The 24812-nt window shown below is 43.3% G+C and overlaps 1 protein-coding gene across 1 annotated transcript; it reads right to left on the bottom strand.

The window, feature by feature from the left end:
• Nucleotides 1–378: 378 nt before the first annotated feature.
• Nucleotides 379–17675, bottom strand: LOC127226880 (mitotic-spindle organizing protein 2). Its single transcript, XM_051190997.1, has 3 exons — nt 17497–17675; nt 17157–17296; nt 379–663 (listed from the first exon to the last, which is right to left on the bottom strand). Exons 1-3 carry the CDS (start codon nt 17661–17663, stop codon nt 509–511), a joined length of 462 nt encoding a protein of 153 aa, XP_051046954.1. The 5' UTR covers nt 17664–17675; the 3' UTR covers nt 379–508.
• Between the last annotated feature and the right edge of the window lie 7137 nt (nt 17676–24812).

Genomic DNA, 24812 nt, shown 5'->3' with positions numbered 1-24812 from the left:
TGAGTTATATAGTAGTGAGCACCTATATCAACTTAAGAAGAAAAGAATGGAGGATTTAAAACAGATCTTTGTAGGGAATGTCCACAAAATACCTAAAACTGGGTTAAATGTGAAAGGGGAAGATTTGGGGGTAAAGTGGTGTTACTGTTCAAGACAGTGACAGCCCATTCATAACTGGCCTCGGTTCACTGGGTGATACTGGTTGGTACCCCTGCCTACCAGCACTGTGATGGATGGAAAGCCTGCTGGCTTGTTTATTAAAAAAAAAATCAATATACATATTTTCTTAGTCCCCAAAAAGATCCAAAAAAGCAAAAGTCATGGTTATATCTCCTTGGTTAGTTTGTCTGCAGCAAAAACCAGAACTGCACACAGAACTCAGTCTAAATCTGTGCTTTAATAGAATACAAAAGTGGCAGAGAGAGATGCTCAGCTTCTCAGGAAAGCTGAAGTGCAGAGCCGACATCACCTTCTCCACTGGGAAGTTAAGTGCAGCCTCTATTCTGGTCTATGTGCTGCTCCGGGTGTTACTTTTCCCAGGTCCTGCCTTGGGCAGCCTAGTGGCACTGGGCTGGCGTGGCATCCTCTGGATGGGTCCTTCACGGCTTCCACGTTCTGCCACTATAGGCACACTGCCAAGGGTGGGACCACCCCTGTTTCTTCCTGAAAAGACATAGAACTCAATAATTAGGACCAGGCAGATTCTGGTTACAGCACACTCACAATCTTGTTTTCTGGGAAATGTGCTCATCTTTCTGCTGTTTTAACCTGTTTCAGCTGCAATTACGTGACTGGTAATCTTGGCTGTCAATTTGACTACATCTGGAATGAAATGACACCTAAAATGCCGGCACATTGATCGGTACAGGATCATCATACTGGATTAGTTGATATGGGAAGACCAACACCAAATCTAGGCCATACCTTCTGGTGGTGGCCCACCTGAAAGGACAGGGAGGAAGGGAGCTCTTGCCTTTTGCCTGCTTGTTCTCATTTTTGCTGGTCCATCCATCCTGTTGTTAAGGCATTCCTCTGCTGGTGTTAGAATTTACTTCTCTGGAAATCCCACATAGACTGAAGTCCAGGAGCTCTTAGGAAACTCTGGGACTCTAGCACCAGACTGCAAATGCTGAGATCCTGTAAACTGAACAACTACTGACTCTTGGACTTTCTGTTGGATTGTAAACCGCTATAATAAATCCCTTTTAAACATAGTTTATAATAATATAGTATTTTAATATATATATTTTCATCCAATCAATTTTGTTCCTGTAAAGAACCCTGACTAATAAAGACTGTGGCACCAGAAGTAGATCTAGAGAAATGGAATTTTAAGGATAACATTTTAAGATATGGATCAGGTTTTCCAATTCACCCATAGCTACAGTTACTGAAGACCCTCCCAGTGGCATGGAGAACACTATAAATCCATGATGTGAACTTTTTAAGCAACTTATCAAGATAAATGCATCTGATTGTTCTGATTCACTTACTCCAAGGAACAAGTATAATTGGACACTAAGTTGTAGTGACATTACACAAACTTTTGTTAATTTGTGGAAAAATAAGGCTGGTTGCCTCTAGCATCTCTGGATAAACTGACAAAGTCTACTGGTTTCTAAGTGAGCCCTGGAGCTTCTCTTCAGCAGCCACAGAGCTCAAGTGGAAGAAAATCGGATGGAAACCCTTGTAAAGTTGTCTGAGTTACAAAGGAATTCCAAGTCCCAACCTCAAAGGGTGCTGGCAGTTAAAGGGCACTGACTGACTGGTAAAGAATGGGAACCTGAAACTTGGGATGCAGGTGTGGATGGATCCTACTGAGGCTGAGGACTTAGAACCCTCAGAATTAGAATGGCTTACCTCTCCATCCTTAGCATCCTCACCCACCCAGACCCTGCAGTAGAGAGAGCCTTTGCTACCTTTGTCTCAGAGGACTAAAGGAATCAGCAGTGACTAGCTTCCCTGAAGGATATTCCAGGTAGCATAACACTGATGTCCTTAGGGCCCACCAATAGTTGCCTTGGTACTTAGAACCAGATTTAAAGCTAAGCAGGCTCTTTCCTACAAGAAAGTGTAATTAGTGAAGAGGTGTGTTATCCTACTAAAGAGCTTAAGTTTGTTGAGTGTTTCTAGCAGAAGTCTGGGGACTATGTGTAGGGATGGACTTAAGGATGGGGTAATGGTGGAAGGCATAAAACTCGAGCCAGCCGAGGTTTTTGACATGGGCCTACCGAGTGAAGAATCTAGGTTTAACACAGAAGCTCCCACAATTTAAGAAAGGCATCGAAGTCTGTTTGGTCAGTTGGCTGGCATTTGTCAAAAGAAGGTCAACTAAAAAGGAGACCAGTATCCCTTGGCTAAGTGTTGATAAAGGGACTTTAAGATTCTGAGAAACTGCAGTGTTAGAGTGGGTACACATGTAAAGCCAAATTCTTCATGATGGGAAGGCACAGAAAACATGCCCTTTAGTGGTGCTACAACACAACCATGAGAGGAGCACCAGCACATTTAAAGAGCTTTGTTCTTGCTCTTTTCCTGGTGCCAGACCTTAGGGTTGCTCAGCTGAATGAATGCATTGGTTTTAACTGGGCCCTAGTGCAAGTGAAGCAGGTGATAGCACCAATCCCACAGAGGCACAGTGAGTGTAGGTATCATAGTGGGCAACACATCCACAATGGCCTGACTTGTGGTAGCACAGACAGCTATTTTTATGGTTAAGCACCTTTGGTACTGGCTAATCAATCATGGTGTTTCCAGGAATTAAACAGGTATGAGGCCTACTGCATTTTGTTTGATTTGTATAAGCAGGAAAATAAACAAATAAAGAAAGGTTACAATGGATTGCAGCTACACCATGTCTCAGCCCCAGTTTGCAGACCAAGAACTCTTTGGATGAAGGGAAGGCCAGGTCCCCCTGAGGAGGGGGTTTGCTAAAATACCTGAGAGGTTTACTGTTAGTCTTTCTATCTTTCCACAGAGGGACCCAAGGCCTTTTATAAGAGTAACATACACTGTGGGAAAAGACAATCATACTTTCTGGAGTCTATTGGATACTGGTTCTGAATTGACACCGATTCTGATTAACTCACTTTCCAACCAGAGAAGTCTGGCAGTAGGTCCACATTCATGCAATCACTGGTCTTACCATGGCAACCCTCCCACCCCATCTCCCAAAGAGGCTGGCTTGACTCAAGGGTGGTATAACACAGTTGCAGTACCTATAAGGCAGAAGTAGCTGGGACAGGTTCTTCAGAAGGCTGTATATGCTTTGACTCAGCATCCAATATATGGTACAGTTGCTACAATGCAAGGATCCATGGGTCCAGGAATCAAGGAGTGGAAATGGGAATAGTTCCACTCACTATCACTCCTAATGACCACTAGGAGACCGTTTAGGAAGGGTGAATCAAGCTAGTCTGTCATAGAGAGCTGTGGTCTTTCCTAAACAGAAAGCAGGAGGCATTCAGTTCCATGTACATTCATACTTAAGTCAGCATCACACCTGAATTAATCAGGCCCCAAAGTCAGGCAGTACACTATCCAAGTCTGAAGACAAGTTTCTGACAGCTTCAGAGAAGCTGTGTTTTCCCACTTCTCTGGTACAGCTTGTAACACTCAAGCCTCTAGCTTCCTACTGACCATTCTAGATTTCCCATAGAGGCTGAACTTGATCCCTGAAATCACCCTCAGAGGAAGCCCACCAATTCACACGTTCTTTGATTTTATACTTTGTGTTCATTTTTGCTTTTATTTATGTATTTAAAAAAAAAAAGAGAGGAAGAACCATAGTGAGAAAGATGAGCAGGCACTTGGACCAGAACTTTCATTTAAAAAGGAGGCTGCTAGGCTCTAGGGACTGACAGTGACTAGGAGGATCTAAGGGATGAGACATACTGAGAAGTAGGCTTATCCATGGGCCACAGTTCTTCCCATAAGGATGAAAAGTCCCAGCCTCTGCAAGTGTGGTAAGATTTGTACTGCAGGCTCTAAGATATGTTCCCTACTTGCCAAAGATCCAGGGGCCTTCATTCTTCCATGGTTTTCTCTTGTTTGACTGGAAGTACAGAGGCTGGGAGCAAACAAGCATCAGTGACTTGGAGGCACATGTTTTCCACTTTCCACAAGCTTGAACATAATCTAGGACCATGAATATTTCTCAACATTGACCAACTTGTTTAGGTCAAACACTATTGCTAAATCCACATAAACTAGCCCCACCTATAGTAGACTTCTGTGACCAGCCAACTTTCCTTGAACCTTCTGTTGACTCCATACCCTAAACCCCTCTTTATAGACATACATAGGTCTTCTTTCCTCCCTGACTCAAGGCATACTGTTCCACAATATGCAAAGTCCCCTAAGCCCAGGGTTAGCTAGCCTCACCCTTGGTGCTTCTTCTCTTAACATCCCAACTGGCCTCACCACAGCCTGCTTTGGGGCACCCTCTCATAGAAATTTCCCTTCTGCCACTTTTGGGGCAACTGTAGCATTAGGTTCAGTCCTGAAACACTAGTTTTTCCTTGGTTCAGTGACACAGACAACAATGGCAAATTATGTTCTTGAAGAGAAGATGGGTGTATTTTAAGATCCATGAGGTCATTTCCATTTCTTCATTTGTCACCTGGATTGGCTGCTAGTCAGCGGGGGAATGGTAATTGTCCTGCCATGCTTGAAACACTGACAGCTCCTCCTGTCTTTCTTTGATATTTTCCAAGTGTTTGTTTGATTCAACAGAAATGCAGCAATGGGTTCCCTGGGGCTTAGGAGGGGGTTAAACTCTACCAGGTGTTGGGGTGATATTGGGAACACTGAGTATACCAACCATTCATCAACAGCACAAGGCATTAGACACATGGCTGCCATTATGTATTCCAGACTGGCCAGTCAGCATACATAATGTCTCTCTGCATAGATATGCCACAGCACCTTGCAGCACTCCCTCAGCTAGTATCACCTCAGAGGCCACTGTCTCTCAGCAATCAGGACCAAGTGAATATGTGAGATGTATAGCCTGGGTGCTTCCTGAATGGCTTTCCTGACAGAGACAGGAACACTGTGCACCCCAACAAGTGAAAGGGTGTGTCTGACTCTGAAACCAGCTTTTCTTCAGCCTGAAACACAGATCTCAGGAATACTCCAACACTAAACAGACCCCTCTGGAAACCAAAATGTAGCGAAAAGCAGAGAAGAACAAAGAATGATTATCTTTAAATATGACAACATGTTGATAAACTAGACATAACTACAAGCCTTAGAAAACATCAGGGAAGCTAGGTAGTGGTGGCACGTGCCATTAATCCCAAAACTTGGGAAGTAGAGTTAGGAGGATCTCAGTGAGTTCAAGGCCAGCCTGGTGTACAAAGTGAGTTCCAAGACACAACCAAAACTATTATACAGAGAAAACCCATCTCAAAAAAAAAAAAAAAAAAAAAAAAAAAAAAAAAAAAGACAAAGCAGGGACAAAGCCTGGTGGTAGAGCCTAGCACACTGGAGACCTTAAGTTCCATTTCCAGGCCCACAAGACAAAAGACTAAAAACCAGATCTACACTGTCTTGGAACCTTCAGAAATCACTTGCTTTCATTTAGTAGGCACACTGCATTCACATATAGACAAGTGAACCCAGAGCAAGCAATGCAATAACATTGTGCCAAACAGCACCTCACAGTGGAAGGAACAGTTTTGCCGTGGCAGGGATATTAACAACAGGGAAGTGTGGAAAGAAGAGGGCAAGGTCCTAAAGCAGCACCAAATTGGCAAAATGTCCTGGCTCATTCTCTCCAGAAATCAGTTCTCCCCAAACCCCCGAAAGCCAGGGGCAACTCTTCAGTACGTTGTAACCACTGATAGTGGAAAACTTCCAAAGGCAATCCTGATGTAGAGTCCCTGGAGCCAGACATTGGACCAAGGTGGTTGTCATTTCCATTAGAGTTGCCTTTGGAGTCCTGAAAGAACAATAAAGCACACTACTGCTCCTATTCCTTCCTATTGCTTCTCCAAAGAGGACTTGCTCCTTTTTTGAGGGGAAGTATGACATCACAGCAAGATGGTCATGCAGATGTTGTTAATATTAGGGGTACAATGGGAGATCAAAACTGCTCAGAGGGAAAAACCGCACAGGCTCTGATCTAGAAGTGTTGCAAGCAAGGCAAAAACACTCAAGGCTGCACCACACTGGCACCCCATCCCACACATTCATGCTGTCCAGGTGGGAGCCAATTCAGTTCCCCTAAACGGAACAGCTTTTCTCAAGGATAGTGGGCAGGGTCTGGTAGCCACAGAGTGTGGGCACCCACAGTAACCCCAGGTCTGTGCTGTCACCAGCTGCTACTGCTACCCTCTGGGCCTCATTAATGCTTTTAGGGCATCCACTAACTAAGGGACAAAGATGGACATGTACTCTTAACTCAGCCTACACTTCTTAGAAAGTGTTCTTTCGAGGGTGCTGTTGACTCTTCTCTATGCATGCATGTGTGTTTCCTTAGCATGTATGTATGACTATGTTCAGGTAGATTACACTGCTTGACTGGAAGCGAACTTGCGTTCTCTGCAAGAAGAGTACATATTCCTAACTGCTGAATGATCTCCCCAAGCCCAATTCACTCTTCCAAAAGCTACATTAGACAGAAAATATGACAGGTATGGTCATACTTGTGGCATGCACCTGTAATCCCAGCATTTGGGAGGTGGAGGCAGGAGAATTATGAATTGAAGGCAAATCTGAGATACATTTTGAGTTTTAGGTCAGCCTGGGCTATATGAGTCCCCTGTCCAGAAAAGAAAGAATTGGGGAGGGGAGAAGAGAAGAAAGGAAATGAGAAATTAATCTGATATAATCTTAATTAGCTCAAATTATCCAGTATAATAACTCTCTATATCCTCTATAACTATGGGTTTTTCATCTATAGATTCAAAAGATTTTGGACTTAAAATGTTTTTATAAAATGTTGGGTACAGTGGCACATACCTATAATCTCATTTCTTCCAGAGGCTTAGGTAGGAGGAGGGCTTTCACCTAGGCCAGGTCTGAGAGCAGAGGAATACAATCTTAGCAACTTCTGGGATAAAGGGGACTAAGGGAAAGATCACAAGGTCAAGCTGAGTTCAAGGCTAATCTGGGTAATTTAGTGAGACCATCTCATGATAGAAACATTTTAAAAGGCGGGTGGGGAGATAGAGGAAAAGTTCACTAGTTGTATACCTAGCATGTACATGCATAAACCACACAGGACTGTAATCTTACCAAAAAAGGACAAACACAGAGGCAAGACGTCACAAGTTTAAGATCATCCTCCGATATATAAAGAATTCAAGGTCACTCTTTTCTTAAATGACAAACGGTCCTCCTGGTTCATCTCCTCAGTTCTTCCTAACAACCCTGGAGGTCTTTTCTTCTAACTCCTCTAGTCCTCTGTGACTCCCCAGCACTGCAGAACCTCTCTACCTGGGACTCGAAGTTGCCACACTAGGCTGAGACTTAGGTAGGGCACCTTCAACTTCCTTCCTGTCCACCATTCCTGCCTCACTCTTCATCCTGTTGTAACCTGCCCACAGCAGCTCCTCCTTCCAGCCTGATCCATCTCCTGTGGACTCCACCTCTTGGTGAACAGAGGATCCCCCTCATTCCTCCTCACCACCCTCTTAGCCTTTCCTTCCAACCCATCTCCATTCTTTTGTGACTCCCAGTTGACTTGCAAAACAGCTTTCTACCAGGGTCCCCTTAACCAACAAACTTGGCTAAGATGAGGAACCACTCTCTACCAGGGAACAACAGTCATCACACATGGCTGCAACTCAAGACCCCACAAAGGCAACATGTGGCTAGGACCCAGATTGAGCAACTACAACTAAAGAATGGAACTTGGCCTACAGGATCCTTGACCCCCCAAAGCAGGGCTTCTGCTAAAAAGGCCTCAGGTACAGAGTGCCAGGTCCCAGATAAATCCACCTATTGGTATAGAAACATCCTTAGTATCAACCCAGCCTTTGTCCCCCATCACCAGGCTTTGGCTAGAGGTGAGTCTGGGACAAATTGGGGTGGACTCTCCCCTACTCCTTCCCCGGGAGTTCCCTGGGGTCACCCTGGATCTCCCTGGCCCTGTGTCCTGTTCCCATCAAGAGTGCTCTCAGAGCTCTGATACACCCCCACCCACCCCCACCGAGAGCCTGCCCTCCACCTACCCTGTGCCCTACCCTGCCTACTGTCCCACTGCTCTGGCTATGCACTGGAACAGAGGGTGGAGCCAACAATCCAGACACCTTCAGGGAACTTCTGGGACCTGCTCGGAGCACAGTAAACCTGCCTATCCACAAGGGACCACCCGTAATTTACACCTGCCTAGTTTCCGACCCCCACCGCCGGTCCTCTACTGAAGCTCCGGGGCCCTCACAAAGATCTGCCTATCTCTACAGGACCACTCTGAGTTCCTGCCAGCAGGATCCTTGACCCCAATCGCAGGGCCTCTGCTAAAGAGGCCTCAACTGGAGAGTACCAGGCCCAGGCTAGATCTGCCTATAGGCACAAGGAATATCCACAGTCCTGGCCTTCAGGATCTTCTGCTGTAGCCTGATCTCTGACCCCCATCGCCTATGGAGAGACCTCCTAGAGAGCTTGGACCACCCAGAACTACAGACATCGAACCTCTGACCCACCTAAGCCCACCAGGGAAGTACCATAGAGAGAGGGAGAGACCCACCAACACGTACTGGAAAAAGCTATGGGAAGATGGCAACACAAGAAAACACCTAACAACAGAAAGACAAGCATGACACCACCAGAATCTAGGGAATCTAAACCAACTAGACCTGAACACAACAAAGCATATGAAGCAGAAGAGAACGACTTAAAAATTATTGTCATAAAAATGATAGAGGCCCTCAAAGAAGATGTGAGAAAATCCCTTAAAGAAATGGAAGAAAAAACAAACAAAAAAATGGAAGAAATGAACAAATTATTTAAAGAAAGTACAGAAAGCCAAGAAAAAAAAAATAATTAAGCAGGTGAAGGAAATGGTTCAAGACTTGAAAACTGAAATAGAGAAAATAAAGTCAACACAAACCAAAGGAATGCTGGAAATAGAAAAACTAGGCAAATGATCAGGGACTACAGACGCAAGCATAACCAACAGAATTCAAGAGATGGAAGAGAGAATCTCAAGCAAGGAAGATAACTAGAGGAAATAGATTCACCAACCAAAGAAAATCATAAATCCAATAAATCCTTAAAAACAAAAGATCCAGGAAATGTGGGACACCATGAATAGGCCAAACCTAAGAATAATAGGCATAGAGGAAGGCGAAGAGGCCCAGCTCAAAGGTGTCGAAAACATATTCAACAAACTCATTGAGGAAAACTTTCCCAATCTGAAGAAGGACATGCCCATGAAAGTTCAAGAAGCATACCGAACACCAAATAGGCTGGACCAAAGAAAAAAAAAAAACCCTTGACATATAATAATCAAAACACCTAACATACAGAATAAAGAAAGAATATTAAAAGCAGCGAAGGAAAAAGGCCAGGTAACATATAAAGGCAAACCTATCAGAATTACACCTGAATTCTCCATGGAAACCCTCAAGGGCAGAAGGTCCTGAATAGATGTTCTACAAGTATTAAGAGAACATGGATGCCAGCCCAGGCTACTATACCCAGCAAAACTCTCAATCACTATAGATGGAGAAAACAAGATATTTAATGACAAAAACAGATTTTCCCAATACGTATCTACAAATCCAGCCATACAGAAAGTATTGGAAGGAAAACTCCAACCCAAGGAAGTTAACTATGCCCACAAAGTCATAGGCAACAAAATCACACTACACCAGAAACCAAGGGTAAAGCAGGACAAATATATCCACAATACCACTGCCAATGACAAATCTAAAAGAAACAAGCATTAACAATCAATTGTCCTTACTCACCCTCAACATTAATGGTCTTAACTCACCTATAAAAATACACAGGCTAACAGAATGGATACGAAGACAGATTCCATCCTTCTGCTGAATACAAGAAACATATCTAAGCGTCAAAGATACATATTACCTCAGGGAAAAAGGTTGAGAAAAGATCTTCCAATCAAATGGACCCAAGAAGCAAGCAAGTGTGGCTATTCTAACATCTAACAAGTTCGACTTCAAACCAAAATTAATCAAAGGAGATGAAGACGGTCATTTTGTATTCATCACAGGAGAAATCCATCCAAACAAAGTCTCAGTTCTGAACATCTATGCCCCAAATACAAAGGCACCCACATTCGTAAAAGAGACGCTACTAAAACTTATAGTGAGAGACTTCTACACACCACTCTCACCACTAGACAGGACCACCAATTAGAAACTTAACAAAGAAACAAAAGAACTAACAGAAGTTATGTCTCAACTGGGTTTAACGGACATCTATAGAACATTCCATCCAAACACAAAAGAATATACCTTCTTCTCTGCTCCACATGGAACCTTCCCTAAAACGGATCACATACTAGGAGGCATAACAAACCTCAACAGATACAAGAGAATAGGAATAGTCCCCTGTACCTTATCAGACCACCATGCATTGAAACTGGAATTCAACAACAACAGTTTGTTTTTTGAGAAAATCAACAAGATAGACAAACCTTTATCCAAGTTAACGAAAAAGCACAGAGAGAACATGCAAATTAACAAAATCAGGAACAAAAAGGGGAACATAACAACAGACACAGAGGAAATCCACACAATTTTCAGGTCATACTTTGAAAATCCGTATTCCACAAAAATTGAAAATTCAAAGGAAATGGACAAATTTCTGGATAACTATCACTTACCAAAATTAAATCAAGAACAGACAAACAACTTAAATAGACCTATAACCCGCAATGAAATAGAAGAAGTCATCGAAAGTCCAGGGCCAGATGGATTCAGCACAGAATTCTACCAGACATAAAAGGAAGAACTAAAACCACTACTCCTCAAACTGTTCCACAAGATAGAAACAGAAGGGTCATTGCCAAACTCTTTTAATGAGGCCACAATAACTCTGGTATCCACACCTCACAAAGACACAACTAAGAAAGAAAACTACAGACCAATATCCCTGATGAACATCGATGCAAAAATACTCAATAAAATACTGGCAAACCAAATTCAAGACTACATCAGAGAAATCATCCACCATGACCAAGTAGGCTTCATACCTGGAATGCAGGGATGGTTTAACATACGAAAATCTATCAACGTGATCTACCATATAAACCAACAGAAAAAGAAAAACCATATGATTATCTCCCTAGATGCGGAAAAAGCCTTCGACAAAATTCAACACCCTTTCATGATAAAGGTCTTGGAAAGGTCAGGGATAAAAGGAACATACCTAAACATAATAAGAGCAATATACAGCAAACCAACTGCCAATATCAAACTGAATGGAGAGAAACTTAAGCCAATTCCTCTAAAATCAGGAACAAGACAAGGCTGTCCTCTCTCTCCATATCTCTTCAATATTGTACTAGAAGTTCTAGCTAATGCTATAAAACAACAAAAGGAGATCAAGGGGATCCAAATTGGAAAGGAAGAAGTCAAACTGTCTCTATTTGCAGATGATATGATAGTTTACATAAGTGACCCAATAAACTCTACCAGGGAACTCCTACAGCTGATAAACACCTTCAGCAAACTAGCAGGATACAAGATAAACTCAAAAAAAATCAGTAGCCCTACTTTTTTCAGATGACAAAGAGGTTGAGAAAGAAATCAGAGAAACATCACCCTTTACAATAGCCACAAACAACATAAAGTATCTTGGGGTAATGCTTACCACACAAGTGAAAGACCTATATAATAAGAACTTTGTGTCTTTAAAGAAAGAAATTAAAGAAGATACCATATAATGGAAAGATCTCCCATGCTCTTGGATAGGTAGGATAAATATAGTAAAAATGGCAACCTTGCCAAAAAACAATCTACATTAAATCCCCATTAAAATCCCAGCACAATTCTTCACCGACCTTGAAAGGATAATAATCAACTTTATATGGAAAAACAAAAGACCCAGGATAGCCAAAACAACCTTGTACAATAAAGAACTTCAGGAGGTATCACCATCCCTGACTTTAAAGCTCTACTACAGAGCTATAGTTCTGTAAACAGCCTGGTATTGGCACAAAAATAGACAGGTAGACCAATGGAATCAAATAGAAAATCCTGATATTAACCCATACACCTATGAACACCTGATTTTCGACAAAACAGCTAAAAGAATACAATGGGGCGAGGACAGCATCTTCAACAAATGGTGGCTGGCACAATTGGGTGATGGTGTGTAGAAGACTGCAGATAGACCCATGTCTGTCGCCATGCACAAAATTTAAGTACAAATGGATCAAAGACCTCAACATAAATGCAGCCACACTGAAACTCTTAGAAGAGAAAGTAGGAGGTACCCTTGAACAAATTGCTACAGGAGACTGCTTCTTGAACATAATCCCAGTAGCACAGACACTGAGAGAAACAATTAATAAATGGGACCTCCTCAAACTTAGAAGCTTCTGTAAGGCAAAGGACACAATTGACTAGACCAAATGGCAGCCCACAGACTGGGAAAAGATTTTCACCAACCCCACATCTGACAGAGGGCTGATCTCCAAAATATACAAAGAACTCAAGAAACTAGCCAACAAAACACCAAATAATCCTATTAAAAAAAATGGGGTACAGAACTGAAGAAAGAATTCTCAATAGAAGAAATCAAAAAGGCTGAAAGACATTTAAGAAAGTGCTCCACATCCTTAGCTATCAGGGAAATGCAAATCAAAACAACTTTGAGATATCATCTTACCTCTACCAGAATGGCTAAAATTAGAAACACCAATGACAACTTAAGCTGGAGAGGATGTGGAGAATGGGTAACACTCCTCCACTGCTGGTAGGAGTGCAAACTTGTACAGCCATTTTGGAGATCAGTATGGTGGTTCCTCAGGAAAATGGGAATTAGTTTACTACAAGACCTGGCAATCCCACTCTTAGGCATATACCCAAATGACCCACATCCATGCAACAAAGACATGTGCTCAACTATGTTCTTAGCAGCATTATTTGTAACAGCAAGAACCTGGAAGCAACCTAGATGCCTCTCAACTGAAGAATGGATAAAGATGTGGCACGTCTACACAATGGAATACTACTCTGCAGAAAAAAAAATGGAATCTTGAAATTCGTAGGAAATTGGATGCCACTAGAAGAAACCATCCTGAATGAGGTAACTCCAGTCACAAAAAGAGGAACATGGTATGTACTCTCTCATATATGGATTTTAGACCTAGAGCAAAGGATCACCAGCCTATAATTCACACCACCAGAGGAACTAGGATACAAGGTATATTTTAAGAGATTCATATAAAGTCCCTCACAGAAGGGGGAAGGGACAAGTCCCTCCAGAGTACATGGGAAGTGGGTGGGGGGCAGTGAATGGAGAGAGAAGCAGGAGAAAGAGAAGGGGAGGAGAGGAAAGCACATGCAACCAAGGAGATTGAGCTAGTGTAGGAATAGAAGACAGGAGACAGAGAGGGGGAAAGAGAGAGAGAAGGAACATAATAGAGGGTGCCATTATTGGGTTGAAGAGAAAACTGAACCTAGAGAAAGGTCTAGAGACCCACAAGACTGCAGCCAACTAACAATTTGAGCAACTGTGGAAAAGCTACCATAAATGCCCTTCCCTGATAGTGAGATCAACAACTAACTTATCCACCATCATGTAGCCCTCATCTAGTACTTTTTGGAAACAGAAGCAAACACCCATAACTAAACACTGAGTCAGACTAGAATCCAGATGCAGATGGAGAAGACAAGACCAGGCTGCAGAAACACATAGAAACAGCTGACCTGAACAAGTAGGAGCTAACGGGCCCCCAGACTGATAGCTGGGAATCCAGCAGGGGACTAACTCAGACCCCCTGAATATGGGTCTCAGCTAGAAGGACTGAGCAGTCTAAGGGACCTCAGACAGTGGAACCAGGATGTATTCCTAGTGCACAAAAGAACCTTGCCGGCACACCCACCATGGAGGGATACTCCCTTAACCTAGAGACAGGAGAAGTCCAAGTCCCTACTTCAAATGACTTGACAGATTTACATGACCCCAAGTGGATGGCATTGCTCTACATGTGGAATTGGGGTGAGGGGATGGGAGGGGAGGGTGGTCAGGGTGCATGTGAAGGGGGAAAGAGGATAAGAAGGAGGAAGGGAGGGAGGGAGGGAGAGGGAACTGGGATGGACATGTAAAAAGAAAATGGAATTCACCCAATAAAGAAAAGACCAGATATATACACCAAGAAACACATCAAACATTGTTATTCCAGATGCTTATGTCCTACAAAAACACAAACATGAATGACTAAGACAATATGTCTCCTCCAGAAACCAACAACCCAATTGTGTTAGGCCCTGAGAAAAACAGCTCACCATAAGACAGAAATTTAAATACAGCAACTGTGAATGTATTCAAAGGCCCTAAAGAGGGTAGGAATAAAGGCCTCAATAAAGACCATGAAAAGCAGGGCAGGGATGGTTCATACCTTTAATCCCAGCACTCGGGAGGCAGTCAGTCAGATCTCTGTGAGTTCCAAGCCAACCTGTTCTACAAGGTGACTCCAGGACAACAAGGGCTACATAGAGAGACCCTGTCTCAAAAGCCAAAAAACAAATGTGAAAACACGGTTGAATGAAGTAATGAAAACAATTCATAATATGAAAGAAGAATTTAACAAAGAAACAAAATCACTAAAGAAAATCCAAACTGAAATAAACTGGAAACAAAAAACTCAGGATGACAAGCAAAAACCTCAGAGGTAAGCCTCACCAACACATTAAAAAACGTGTAAAAGAGAATTTCATGTCTTGAAGACAAGGCAGAAGACAGTGGATAACTCAGTCAAAGAAAATGTTAAATCAAAACACAAGCTCAGAACATATAAAAAATATTAAAAGACCAAATCTGCAAATAATAGGAAGAAGAAATTCAGTTCAAAATCACAGGGGGGAATATACATATATATATGGTTTTGGCTTTTTTCAAGATAGGGTTTCTCTATTAACAGCCCTAGCTGTCCTTGAGTTCACTCTGTAGACCAGGCTGGCCTTGAACTCACAGAGATCCACCTGCCTCTGCCTCCTGAGTGATAGGATTAAAGGCGTGTGCCTGGCACACAAAATATATTTTGAACAAAACCATGAAAGAAAATTGCCCCAATCTAAAAAAGGAGGTGCCCATTGAGGAACAAGAAACCTAGAAAACACCAAATGCATGGAAAAGAAAAGAGATTCCCCACGACACATTATAACATTAAAAGTTCAAAACAAAGAAAGTGCACTAAAAGCTACAAGACAAAAAGGACACAATCACATAAAGGCAGGCCCTTTATATTAACACCTGACTTTTTAATGGAGACTCTGAAACCAGAAAGGCCTGGAAAGATGTTCTAGAAACTCTATGGACTGCAGACAACTATACACAGCAAAAGTATCTATCACAATTGACCGGGAAAGGAAACATTTCACATTAAAAACAAACTTAAATAATTTCAATCAAGCTGTACAAAAGGCACCAGAAAAAAAACATGCCAGCCTAAGGAGAAGGTTAGCTACACCCAAGAGGACAGAAGGAATAATCCCAGAATAGCTAAAAGGAAAAAAAAAGAAAAAGAAAAGAAAGGAAAAAAAAAACCCACAATATAACAACAAAACAATGGGAATAAACACTTTTCACCAATAACTCAATATTAATGGTCTTAATTTTCTCAATAAAAAATACAGACTAACAGACTGGATTAGAAAACAGGATCTGCTTTGTGCTGCACCCACAAAAACAAAACACACCTTACTATGAGGAAAGAAGCCACCTTAGAGTGACAGGATAGGAAAGGTGCTCCAAGCATTTGAACCCAAGAAGCAAGCAAGTGTAGCTATTTTCAGTATCTGACAAAACAGACTTCAAACCAAAGCTAATTAGAAGAAATAGGGAAGGACACTGCTTTCATGTTGTGTGTGTACATTCATGTGTGTCAGATACCTGTACTCCCAGTGTTTGTGAAAGAGGTATCTGACAGGTCTGGGGATGTAACTCAGTGGCATAATTTGTACCAGGCTTTTTCTTTTGGACCACCAACCAGCTTCCAAATCATGACATAGAGACTTATTAGTATTGAATGCTTGGCCTTAGCTTAGCTCTTTTCTTATAACTTAACCTTTTTCTCTTCATCTATGTTTGGTCTTGAGGCTTTTTACCTGATCTTACTTTCTTGCTTCTTCTATGTCTGGTTGGCTGATGGCTGCCTGGCTTCTGGCCCCAGGTATGTCCCTCATCTCCTTTTCTCATTCCTCCTCATTCTTTTTTCTCAAGCTTATATTTCTCTTCCTATTTATTCTCTCTCCCCGCCAGCCCTGCCTATCCTTTCTCTGCCTAGCTATCGTCCATTAAGCCTTTTATTAGACCAATCAGGTGCAACTGTTGCAACACATATTACATCTCCATCCACTTGCCTGGGAGGACCAGCTGTATTTCAGAGTTCCAACAGCCAAAGAGCAGATGCAACAGATAGGATGGGTAAGTGCAAGGACCTGTGATCCTTTTATCACACACCCTGGCTACCACCATCTGCATATACACCATCCCAAACATGACCACAAGAGCAGGGGAGTCCTTCACATGTGAGCCCTGGGATAACCTTTCTATTTGACTTCTACTGTATGTCCCAAGGCAGTCAGATGGCTCCAGTCCTGTAACCCAAATAATCCCCATGGGAGGTGTGCAGGCCTGGCAGGAGATGAAGGGGAGCTAGACCTGGGCCTGGAAAGGGTAGGTAAGGAGGTGTCTGCCCTGTTCTTTGTGTATTTCCTGAGGCTGTGATTGTCAGGTAGATGGAGACCAGTACCTGTGTTATGAAGGCATGATGAAGAGGTGGTAAGATGTCAGCCAGAAGACTCTGGCCTACTTAACTCAGTCCTTAATCCATCAGTACAGTTCCAAAGGTGGAGCCAACTAAGGTCCCTGGAAGTTGAATTGGTCTGCAGACCCTGGGAGCAGACCCACAGACACGCAGAGTCATTCTGAGGCAAGACACCTGTGGTTCTCCGCCCCTCCCCCTCCCCCTGCCACACTCTACCGGAAGTACCCGGCCCACTAACCTCGAGTCTCGGATGTGGACAGAGATATGGATACCGAGTCCTGGGGATCGTTTGCCAGCCGCTGCCCAGCACACATGGACTTCAGTATCTGGAAGACGGCCAGGGGAGCCACGTTCAGATTCAGCAAGTCCACCAGGATCCTGAGAAAGCAAATGCGGTGCTCAGTGAAACCCGCAAGCCTCAAGGATGACCTGCTCCATGAGTCGGACCGGCTGAGCCACCGCCCTGAAAACCCGTACAGAGACGCGGGATTTTTCTGAGTAATGGATGTCAGCAGGAGCGGTTCTGAAGCAGGCTTTTCTGCAAGAATGAGCTCGAAGCCCCGACCCTCCCTTCTCACTTGAACACATCAGGGTCGATGGCGGCGCCAGCAGCCAGTGCAAGCTCGTACAGCTCCATCTCCTCGGTTCCCAGCACTTTCTTCCGCCGAAGCGCTAGCTTCTGCAGCGTCGTCGCCTCTAGCCCTGTGGATGTCCCGAATCCAGCACCACTACCGGCTGCCGCCATCAGCCTAGCCTGAAAAAAAGTGAGCGTTGGGCGCCGGCGGCCAGGAGACTCCACAGCGCCTCCTACCACAGGTCCCAGCCAGGCAGCTCCAGCATTGAGGGCGGGTTCGGGAGGAACCTTTACTTAGCTGATTGCTTGTTTGTACTGTGCACAGGGCAGTGAGTTAGGCAGGGGGATAGTGATGGAAAGCTGTGGGGTGAATGGCGATCAGACCCCTGACAGACCACTCTTAGGTAGCAACACTTAGAACCATGCCTGTCATATAGTAGGTATTTGGTAAAAAGCCTCTTGGATGAAAGGTATTAATGATTACATGCAATTATCTCTTCTGCTAAGAGTCCCTAAACAGCTTTTGCTTTTATGCCGCACACCCACTCCTTCTCCCCGGAATACATAAATTTGTATGTAAAAGGCTCTGACGCCATCACTGCGCATGCGTCTTTGTACCTAACCGCTGCTATCCCTATGCTCAGTTGTCTTTTGCTGTGCGCATGCTCCTTACCTTTTTGGTGGAGGCGGTTTTCCCACTAGCCAGAGGGCGTGGCTTGATGACGCACATCTCGATAAGGCGTTTTTAGTTAGTGTGGCTGTATGATGGCATCTGTTTTTGAAGCTAGGTGGACCGGCATAATGACCAGAGATGAAATCAGCAAGTCAACTTGGCCTGTGTGATGACAGTGGAAAATTCCTGATTGGCCACGGCTGGGGAGAGTGAATCTGAGGAACCAGTCAAGGAAAAGGGAAGGGATTTGGGGGCGGGGAGGAGGGAAAGGCAGGGATGGCTTTTAAGATTTGTACAGTGACACTCAATGAGATGTTTTGTCTCATAATGCTCTGTTTGGGCTTTTTAAAAATCTTTCTCGTCTTTTGCTTTTATGTTGCAATTTCCATTTACGTATTTTAATGGGTTTTGTGTGTGCACTTCTGCTTGTGTACGTTTTTTGTACTTTATCTTTGTTTTTTCTCTGTTTTATTTCAATTTGTTTTTGTTTTTTTCAGTGTGCCTGTTTTTTTCCTAGTGAGAGAGAAAGAAAGCTTTGGATTCAATAATATGTGGGGAAGTGGAGAGGATCAGGGAGGATACAGGGAGGGCAACCCGGATCAGATAATACGGTATAAAAATTAGTTTCAATAAACAAGATACATGGGATAAATAGTCTCTATTCATAGAAAACGTTGACCATTACTGGGATGGGGAGAGTTTGAAGCATCTATTCAGTACTCAGCATATCTCCTTTCTTCCCTGTGCTGGACACAGCTTCCCTGTATCTTCTTCTGGTCCTCTGTGCCTCTCATCATGTATCCTTGCTGGACCTTTAGCCAGTCACCAGGTTCCAGACCTCAGGATTAATCTTTGAGATGGATTTGTAGTCCTGGCCCTCGATGCTGTAGACATTAATTTCCATGTTGAATGGGCTCTGTCACAAGTGTGGATCATAGTGACAGGAAGCTGCTGGTGACTGAAGAGGCAGTACTGGCTGTAGGGAATGAGTTTGGCTCCAGGAAGAGACATTACAGGATTTATGTGCATCTGATCTGGCACTGGCTTCCTAAGGTGGAACATCCAAGTGTTTGCTTGCAGGATTCCAGAACATTTCCTCAGGAACTGTGGCCATGATGTACCTGTAGGCCCTGCCTCTAGTGTCTCATGGGGGTGATACTTGAGTTGCTAAATTGGTGATTCCAGCATCCAGTTCCTATTGTTCAAAACCCCCAAGAGTAAAAACAGGACACAAATCTAGGTGTTCTACAGCAGTGCCCTAGCAAAACAGCTGTCATCTTTATGAGATCAGCAGTGTCTGTTTGTAAGAGTGTGTCATGAGAGGAAGGTCAAAGTAGGTCATTACACCCACTATTGAGTCACTCCACCTGACCATTTGCATGCAATTTTGCCCTTATCATGCATGGCTTCAACTCCAGAAAATGCCAGTCTGCTATTGTCTTAGTTAAGGTTCCTATTGCTGCAAGGAAACACCATGACAAAGAAGCAAGTACATGGTTTATTTGGCTTACATTTCCACATTGATGTTCATCACAGAAGGAAGTCTGGACAGGGACTCAAAGAGGCCAAGATCCTGGAGGGAGGAGCTGTTGCAGAGGCCATGGAGGGGTACTGCTTACTGGCGTGCTTTTCATGGTTTGTTCAGAACCTTCTTATAGAACCCAGAAACAATAGCCTAGGGATGGCACTGCCCAACATGGTGCCCTCTCCCATTGATCACTAAATGAAAAATTGCCTTGCACTGGGTCTCATCAACACATTCCTTAGCTGAGGCTCCTTCTTCTGATGACTCTAGCTTGTGTCAAGTTGACATATAAAACCACCCAGTGCAGCTAGATTGTATAGGATGAGGAAGGGTAGTTGAGGGCTCTTGTATTAATACACACTCAGACACTCATTTACATACTTCCTCACATTATCGTGCTCACACATAACAACACATGCACACACACTTGTACAGTATGTTGACTAGTGTTATGTCAACATGACATACAATAGAATCATTTAGGAAGAGGGAACCTCAACAGAAAAAAAAAAAAAAATGTCCCCATCATATTGGCTAGTGGGCAAATCTGTGTTCCATCTCTTTTTTCTTTTTTGATTGATGTCAGAGTGCCCAGCTGACTATGGGAGATGCCACTCCTGAGTAGGTGGTCCTGCATGGTACAGGAGAGCAGGCTGAGCAAGCCATGGGAAACAAGCCAGTAAGCAGCACTACTCCATAACCTCTGAATCAGTTACTGCATCTGTGTTCCTGCCTTGAGTTCATGTGATCCCCAGATGATGGATCATAACCTACAAGATGAATTAAACCCTTTCCTTGCCCAGTTGATATTAGTCATAGTGTGTTATCATTCTTTGTGACTTAGCATGGCCTCTTTCCTTGACTTTACCTGTTCACTCTTCTCAGTGTTTCTGTGGAAATATCCTAGATCTCCATGCTTAACTCACTGTGGACATGAAGTATCTCTGCCAAGGAATCTCATATCAGGTAGTGTTCATCAAGGACATAATATTTTACATTTGTGTGTGTGTGTGTGTGTGTGTGTGTGTGTGTGTGTGTGTGTGTTTATGGTTTTGGCATCAGGGTAGCACTGGCTTTTACAGTGTTTGGAATGATCTTTCCTTGTCTGTTTCTTAAAGCTGCTTGAGGATCATTGACCTCCATTGTCCCTTAGAGCCAGCAGGTAAGATCCTTTATGCAATCTATTGGTCCTAGGCTGTCCTTGTATTACTCTTTCAATCTTATACTCATATCTATCACTTTACATGTTTCATAAGCTCCTGAATTTACCATCATATGCAGGGTGCAGCAGTGGGAAGGCAGCAGCTGGTGCATGTTTGGTATCCTGTTCCATCAATGTTGGCTTCTGTTTATGAATTGAGCAGTATCTCTCTTTGGGGATTGTCAACAGTCTTGAGTAGAAGGTTGCCAGAAGCCCCAAGGGTTTCCATGGATCTTACACATCTCATTCTTCTCTCATATCTCAAAAATGTGTGTCTTTTTGGGTGGTTCAGGTCATGGGTTCCTCAGATTTGATCATCCTTTCAAAGGATCAGAACTTTTCCTCTGACCTCTGCTTCCACCTCAAGAGTCCAGTTGTTTCCAGCTCTGAACTTTCTTATACTTTCTCCTAAGTTCTTTGGGGTTTGAATTTGTTTTAATCTTTGACTTCAAGATGCATAATTAGTAATAATTAGTATTCTTGAGAGATCTTTGAGTTTCATGACCTAAAAATTGATAGCCATAACCTTGTTTTTTAGAGACGATTTCATTTTTTGTTGTTGTTTTTACTTCTAGCATTTGGTGGTGGTGCCATTCTCCACCTGAAAAGGTGGAGGACATGGCAGAGGAAACATCATGGAGGGATCAAATGTACCACCAGCATCCAGACAGGCTCAAGGTGACCCATTTCCACTCCAGTTAACATTATGTGTTCCCTGAGCCACACGACAGAGGAAAACTTGGAAACTGCTAGAACAAAGAGTGTGACACTGGTCCACAATGATATCCTGCACCAGAGAAAAAAACATTACATTCTTGTGGGAAGAGAACCTCATCAAAAGGACCACTCAGTTACCAGGCCTGCACGTCTACTTATCCTTTCTCCCTTCCTCTTAAAGAGGAGATGGAAGGAACTGGCTCTGCCTACATTTGTGACATCAACAAAAAAAAAAACAGGCTTCACTAAGTCCAGCTCACCTGATTTATCCATGAGATATTAACTCACCTGTGACCATGTGCATCAGTAAACAGTCTGAGGAGACAGATTTGGTGATATGTCTGAGGAGACAATTGAGGAGACTGGCAAGACCATCACTTTCAGTCATACAAAAGGACATAACTCATCCACATCTCCAAATGAACTGCACCAGGAGGCACCCATGGCCTCTAACAAGCACAGCAGAAGGAGCTGGAAAGGGATGGGGAGGCAGCTTAGGAAGCTGTTTTGAAAGTCATGTTGCTGTCTCCCACCCCAAGAAGAAAAGATACAACATCCAGGTAAAGGATAACGAGGAATGGAAACTGGGGTCCCATGGAAATGGAGTAGGTGGGCCCATGTGTATTTGATGTTTTCTTTTCAAAGGCATTTGCCACTGACAGGCTGTACCCATTATAGGACATGAACCTTAAGGTATCTGTGATGGTAGAAGGAAATTTCCCACTGAATCCTGCTCATAAGAATCCAGGAAAGGTTGAGCCAGAAGCAAACAACAGAGTGTATTACCTGGGCATGGCAATGCAGGGAGATGGAAGGGAGGAGAGCTTTGGGAAAGGGAGCACAGGTTAGGAAGGGAGGAATCTGTGGAGAACTTTGGTAGCACAGGGCAGCTCTTTGCTAAGTCCTTATATGTCAGAGCCACTAACACAGTCCTGTGTGTGTGTGTGTGTGTGTGTGTGTGTACGCGTTTTTTTTCCAAGGGTTGAAGATGAGGCCCAGGCCTGTGGTGCCTAAACCATGGATCTGTGTTCAGCCTGATGGGGCATAACAGTCCTTGAAGGAACCAGGCCAGAACTAGGAAGGAGGTGTGCCCCAAACTTTTTGTTACCTGTCAGACACCTCCAGCAAGCAGGGTACAAGTTCTGTACCTCTCCTCTCCTACAGATTATGGGAAACATCTCCCCCACTGTTTTAAGATTACTGTTCCCTCTAGAGGATGGACGGAGAAGTCTGCCACATAACCATCTTGTTATTAAAAGGCAGCCTTCCCGCCTCTGTAGTCCACTCAACAGAAGTAAGTGCCCTACATGACTCTGTGTCCTCATCACCTTCTCCCCTCTTTCCCATCAGCAGAATCAATGAGCAGATGCAAAGTCTTACACTCTTTGTTTTTTATTTTTTTTTTTTGTTTTTGTTTTATTTTGTTTTTCAGCTTTGACTAAGTGAGTTTATTAAGTACATAAAAAGCAAAATTAAATGAATAAATAGCAAGTAGCAGACAGAAGGAGGAAATATACAGGGAAACATCAAATCAAGAGTTCCTAACATGTAGCCGAGATGACTAGAGTAGACTGATTGAGAGAGCAGATGACAGGAAACTCGGGGGCTTACAAATGCCCAGGAGAATCTGACTAGGGAGATTGAGGCAGTCGGCTGGAGATTGCAACCAAACTTTCTCTATCTGGATGAGCTTTTCATGGCTGAACTTCTGGCTTCATGCTTCCACTGCAGGCATTTTTATGCAGTATAATAAACAACAGCAACCTCTATTGGAAATGGCTTGAAAAGGCATATGTTTTTACTCATGGAATACATTATATTCTCTTCCCTCCCTGGCATTTCTGGGCAAGGGTCTTAGAGGATACTTCACATAAGCATGCTTGGGTCGTGTGTGTGTGTGTGTGTGTGTGTGTGTGTGTGTGTGTGTGTGTGTGTGTGTGTGTGTAAGTGAGACTTTCTCTGTCTATTTCGGTCTCCTTGGACTGGTTTCTCTCTGCCCACTAGGTCCCAGCAGCCGCTTATGAAATAACCATGCAGAGACTCAATATATATTTATAATTGTTTGGCCATTGGCTATATCTCTCTTAATTATTAACCCATTACTATCAATCTATGTGTCAGCATGTGGCCCTGGCTTACCAGTGATGCCTGGGTCTCTTCACTGGGGCTCCCCAGGGGCTACATAGTGTCTGTTTTTTGTCTTCCTTACCTCTGCCTCTTTGTTCGGAATTCCCACTTAGCTAAATTCTGCCTGTCCATTGGCTGAAACAGCTTTATTCATCAACCAATAAGAGAAACACATAGTCACAGCATACAGAGAACATCCCCCATTGTGTGTGTGTGTGTGTGTGTGTGTGTGTGTGTGTGTGTGAGAGAGAGAGAGAGAGAGAGAGAACAAACTGTACTTCCAAGCCAGGGAGCTCAAACTAAACAGCATATAACACTTTACTGATACAGTATACATTATACTACCCCTCCCACAATACTCCAGCATGCATGTAAACACATGTTCTTTGAGGATCTCCAGCACCACTGAACCCCATTTGTGCTTACTGATGACAGATTCATAGATGCTGTCTTCTCTGGCTTTTCTGCATCTCCATGTCATATTCTGACTCTCCCATCTCATAGGTACTGCCTGCATAAACCTCCTAACCTTAAACTCTTGCTCCAGGTTCTGTTTCTTCCTTTCCATCCTATCTCAATATCTTCTCACCCTAGAGATATAACACACTACAAAGATATCTAAGAGCTGCTTTTACAGTTAGCAAACTCCAAGTGGTCTTCTCTTTAATACGTACTTCTTACCAATGATTTCGTGCACATTGAAATCTTCTGTACTATCTGTAATCTGTGTATTAAGTCACAGAACCCATCAAAAGCTATGGAATTCCAATGTGGAATGAGTTTGCATATTTCCAAGGCCTGAACCTTGCAAATAGGGTCCCATTTTTCAAAAAATAACCAAGAGTAGACTCTAAGGAGAACAACATGTGATTGAGGTAATCTCTTTCCAGATGTGCTTTTTTTTTTTTTTTTTTTTTTTTTTTTTTTCAATCTATTAAGGCAATCTGTGCCTCTTTGTTTTCATTTTTTTTATTGTTTTCCTTATTTTACATATCAACTCCAGTTCCCGTTCCCTCCCATGCCCCCGAATTCCCCTCCTGTCCCATTGCCAACCCACTCCACAGGGAGGGTGAGACC

This window comes from Phodopus roborovskii, unplaced genomic scaffold, assembly GCF_943737965.1.
Source record: "Phodopus roborovskii unplaced genomic scaffold, PHOROB, whole genome shotgun sequence".
In the NCBI taxonomy this organism is placed as follows: Eukaryota; Metazoa; Chordata; class Mammalia; order Rodentia; family Cricetidae; genus Phodopus; species Phodopus roborovskii.
This window is presented reverse-complemented; position numbering and strand designations above follow the sequence as displayed.

What these genes read in the sequence shown, in the direction of transcription:
- LOC127226880 (XM_051190997.1), bottom strand. Translation starts at nt 17,663, where the DNA reads ATGGCGGCAGCCGGTAGTGGTGCTGGATTCGGGACATCCACAGGGCTA. An exon ending in ATCGACCCTGATGTGTTCAA is followed by an intron (nt 17,297 to 17,496) that starts GTGAGAAGGGAG and finishes TTGCTTTCTCAG; the next exon opens with GATCCTGGTGGACTTGCTGA. An exon ending in GTCCACATCCGAGACTCGAG is followed by an intron (nt 664 to 17,156) that starts GTTAGTGGGCCG and finishes ATGTCTTTTCAG; the next exon opens with GAAGAAACAGGGGTGGTCCC.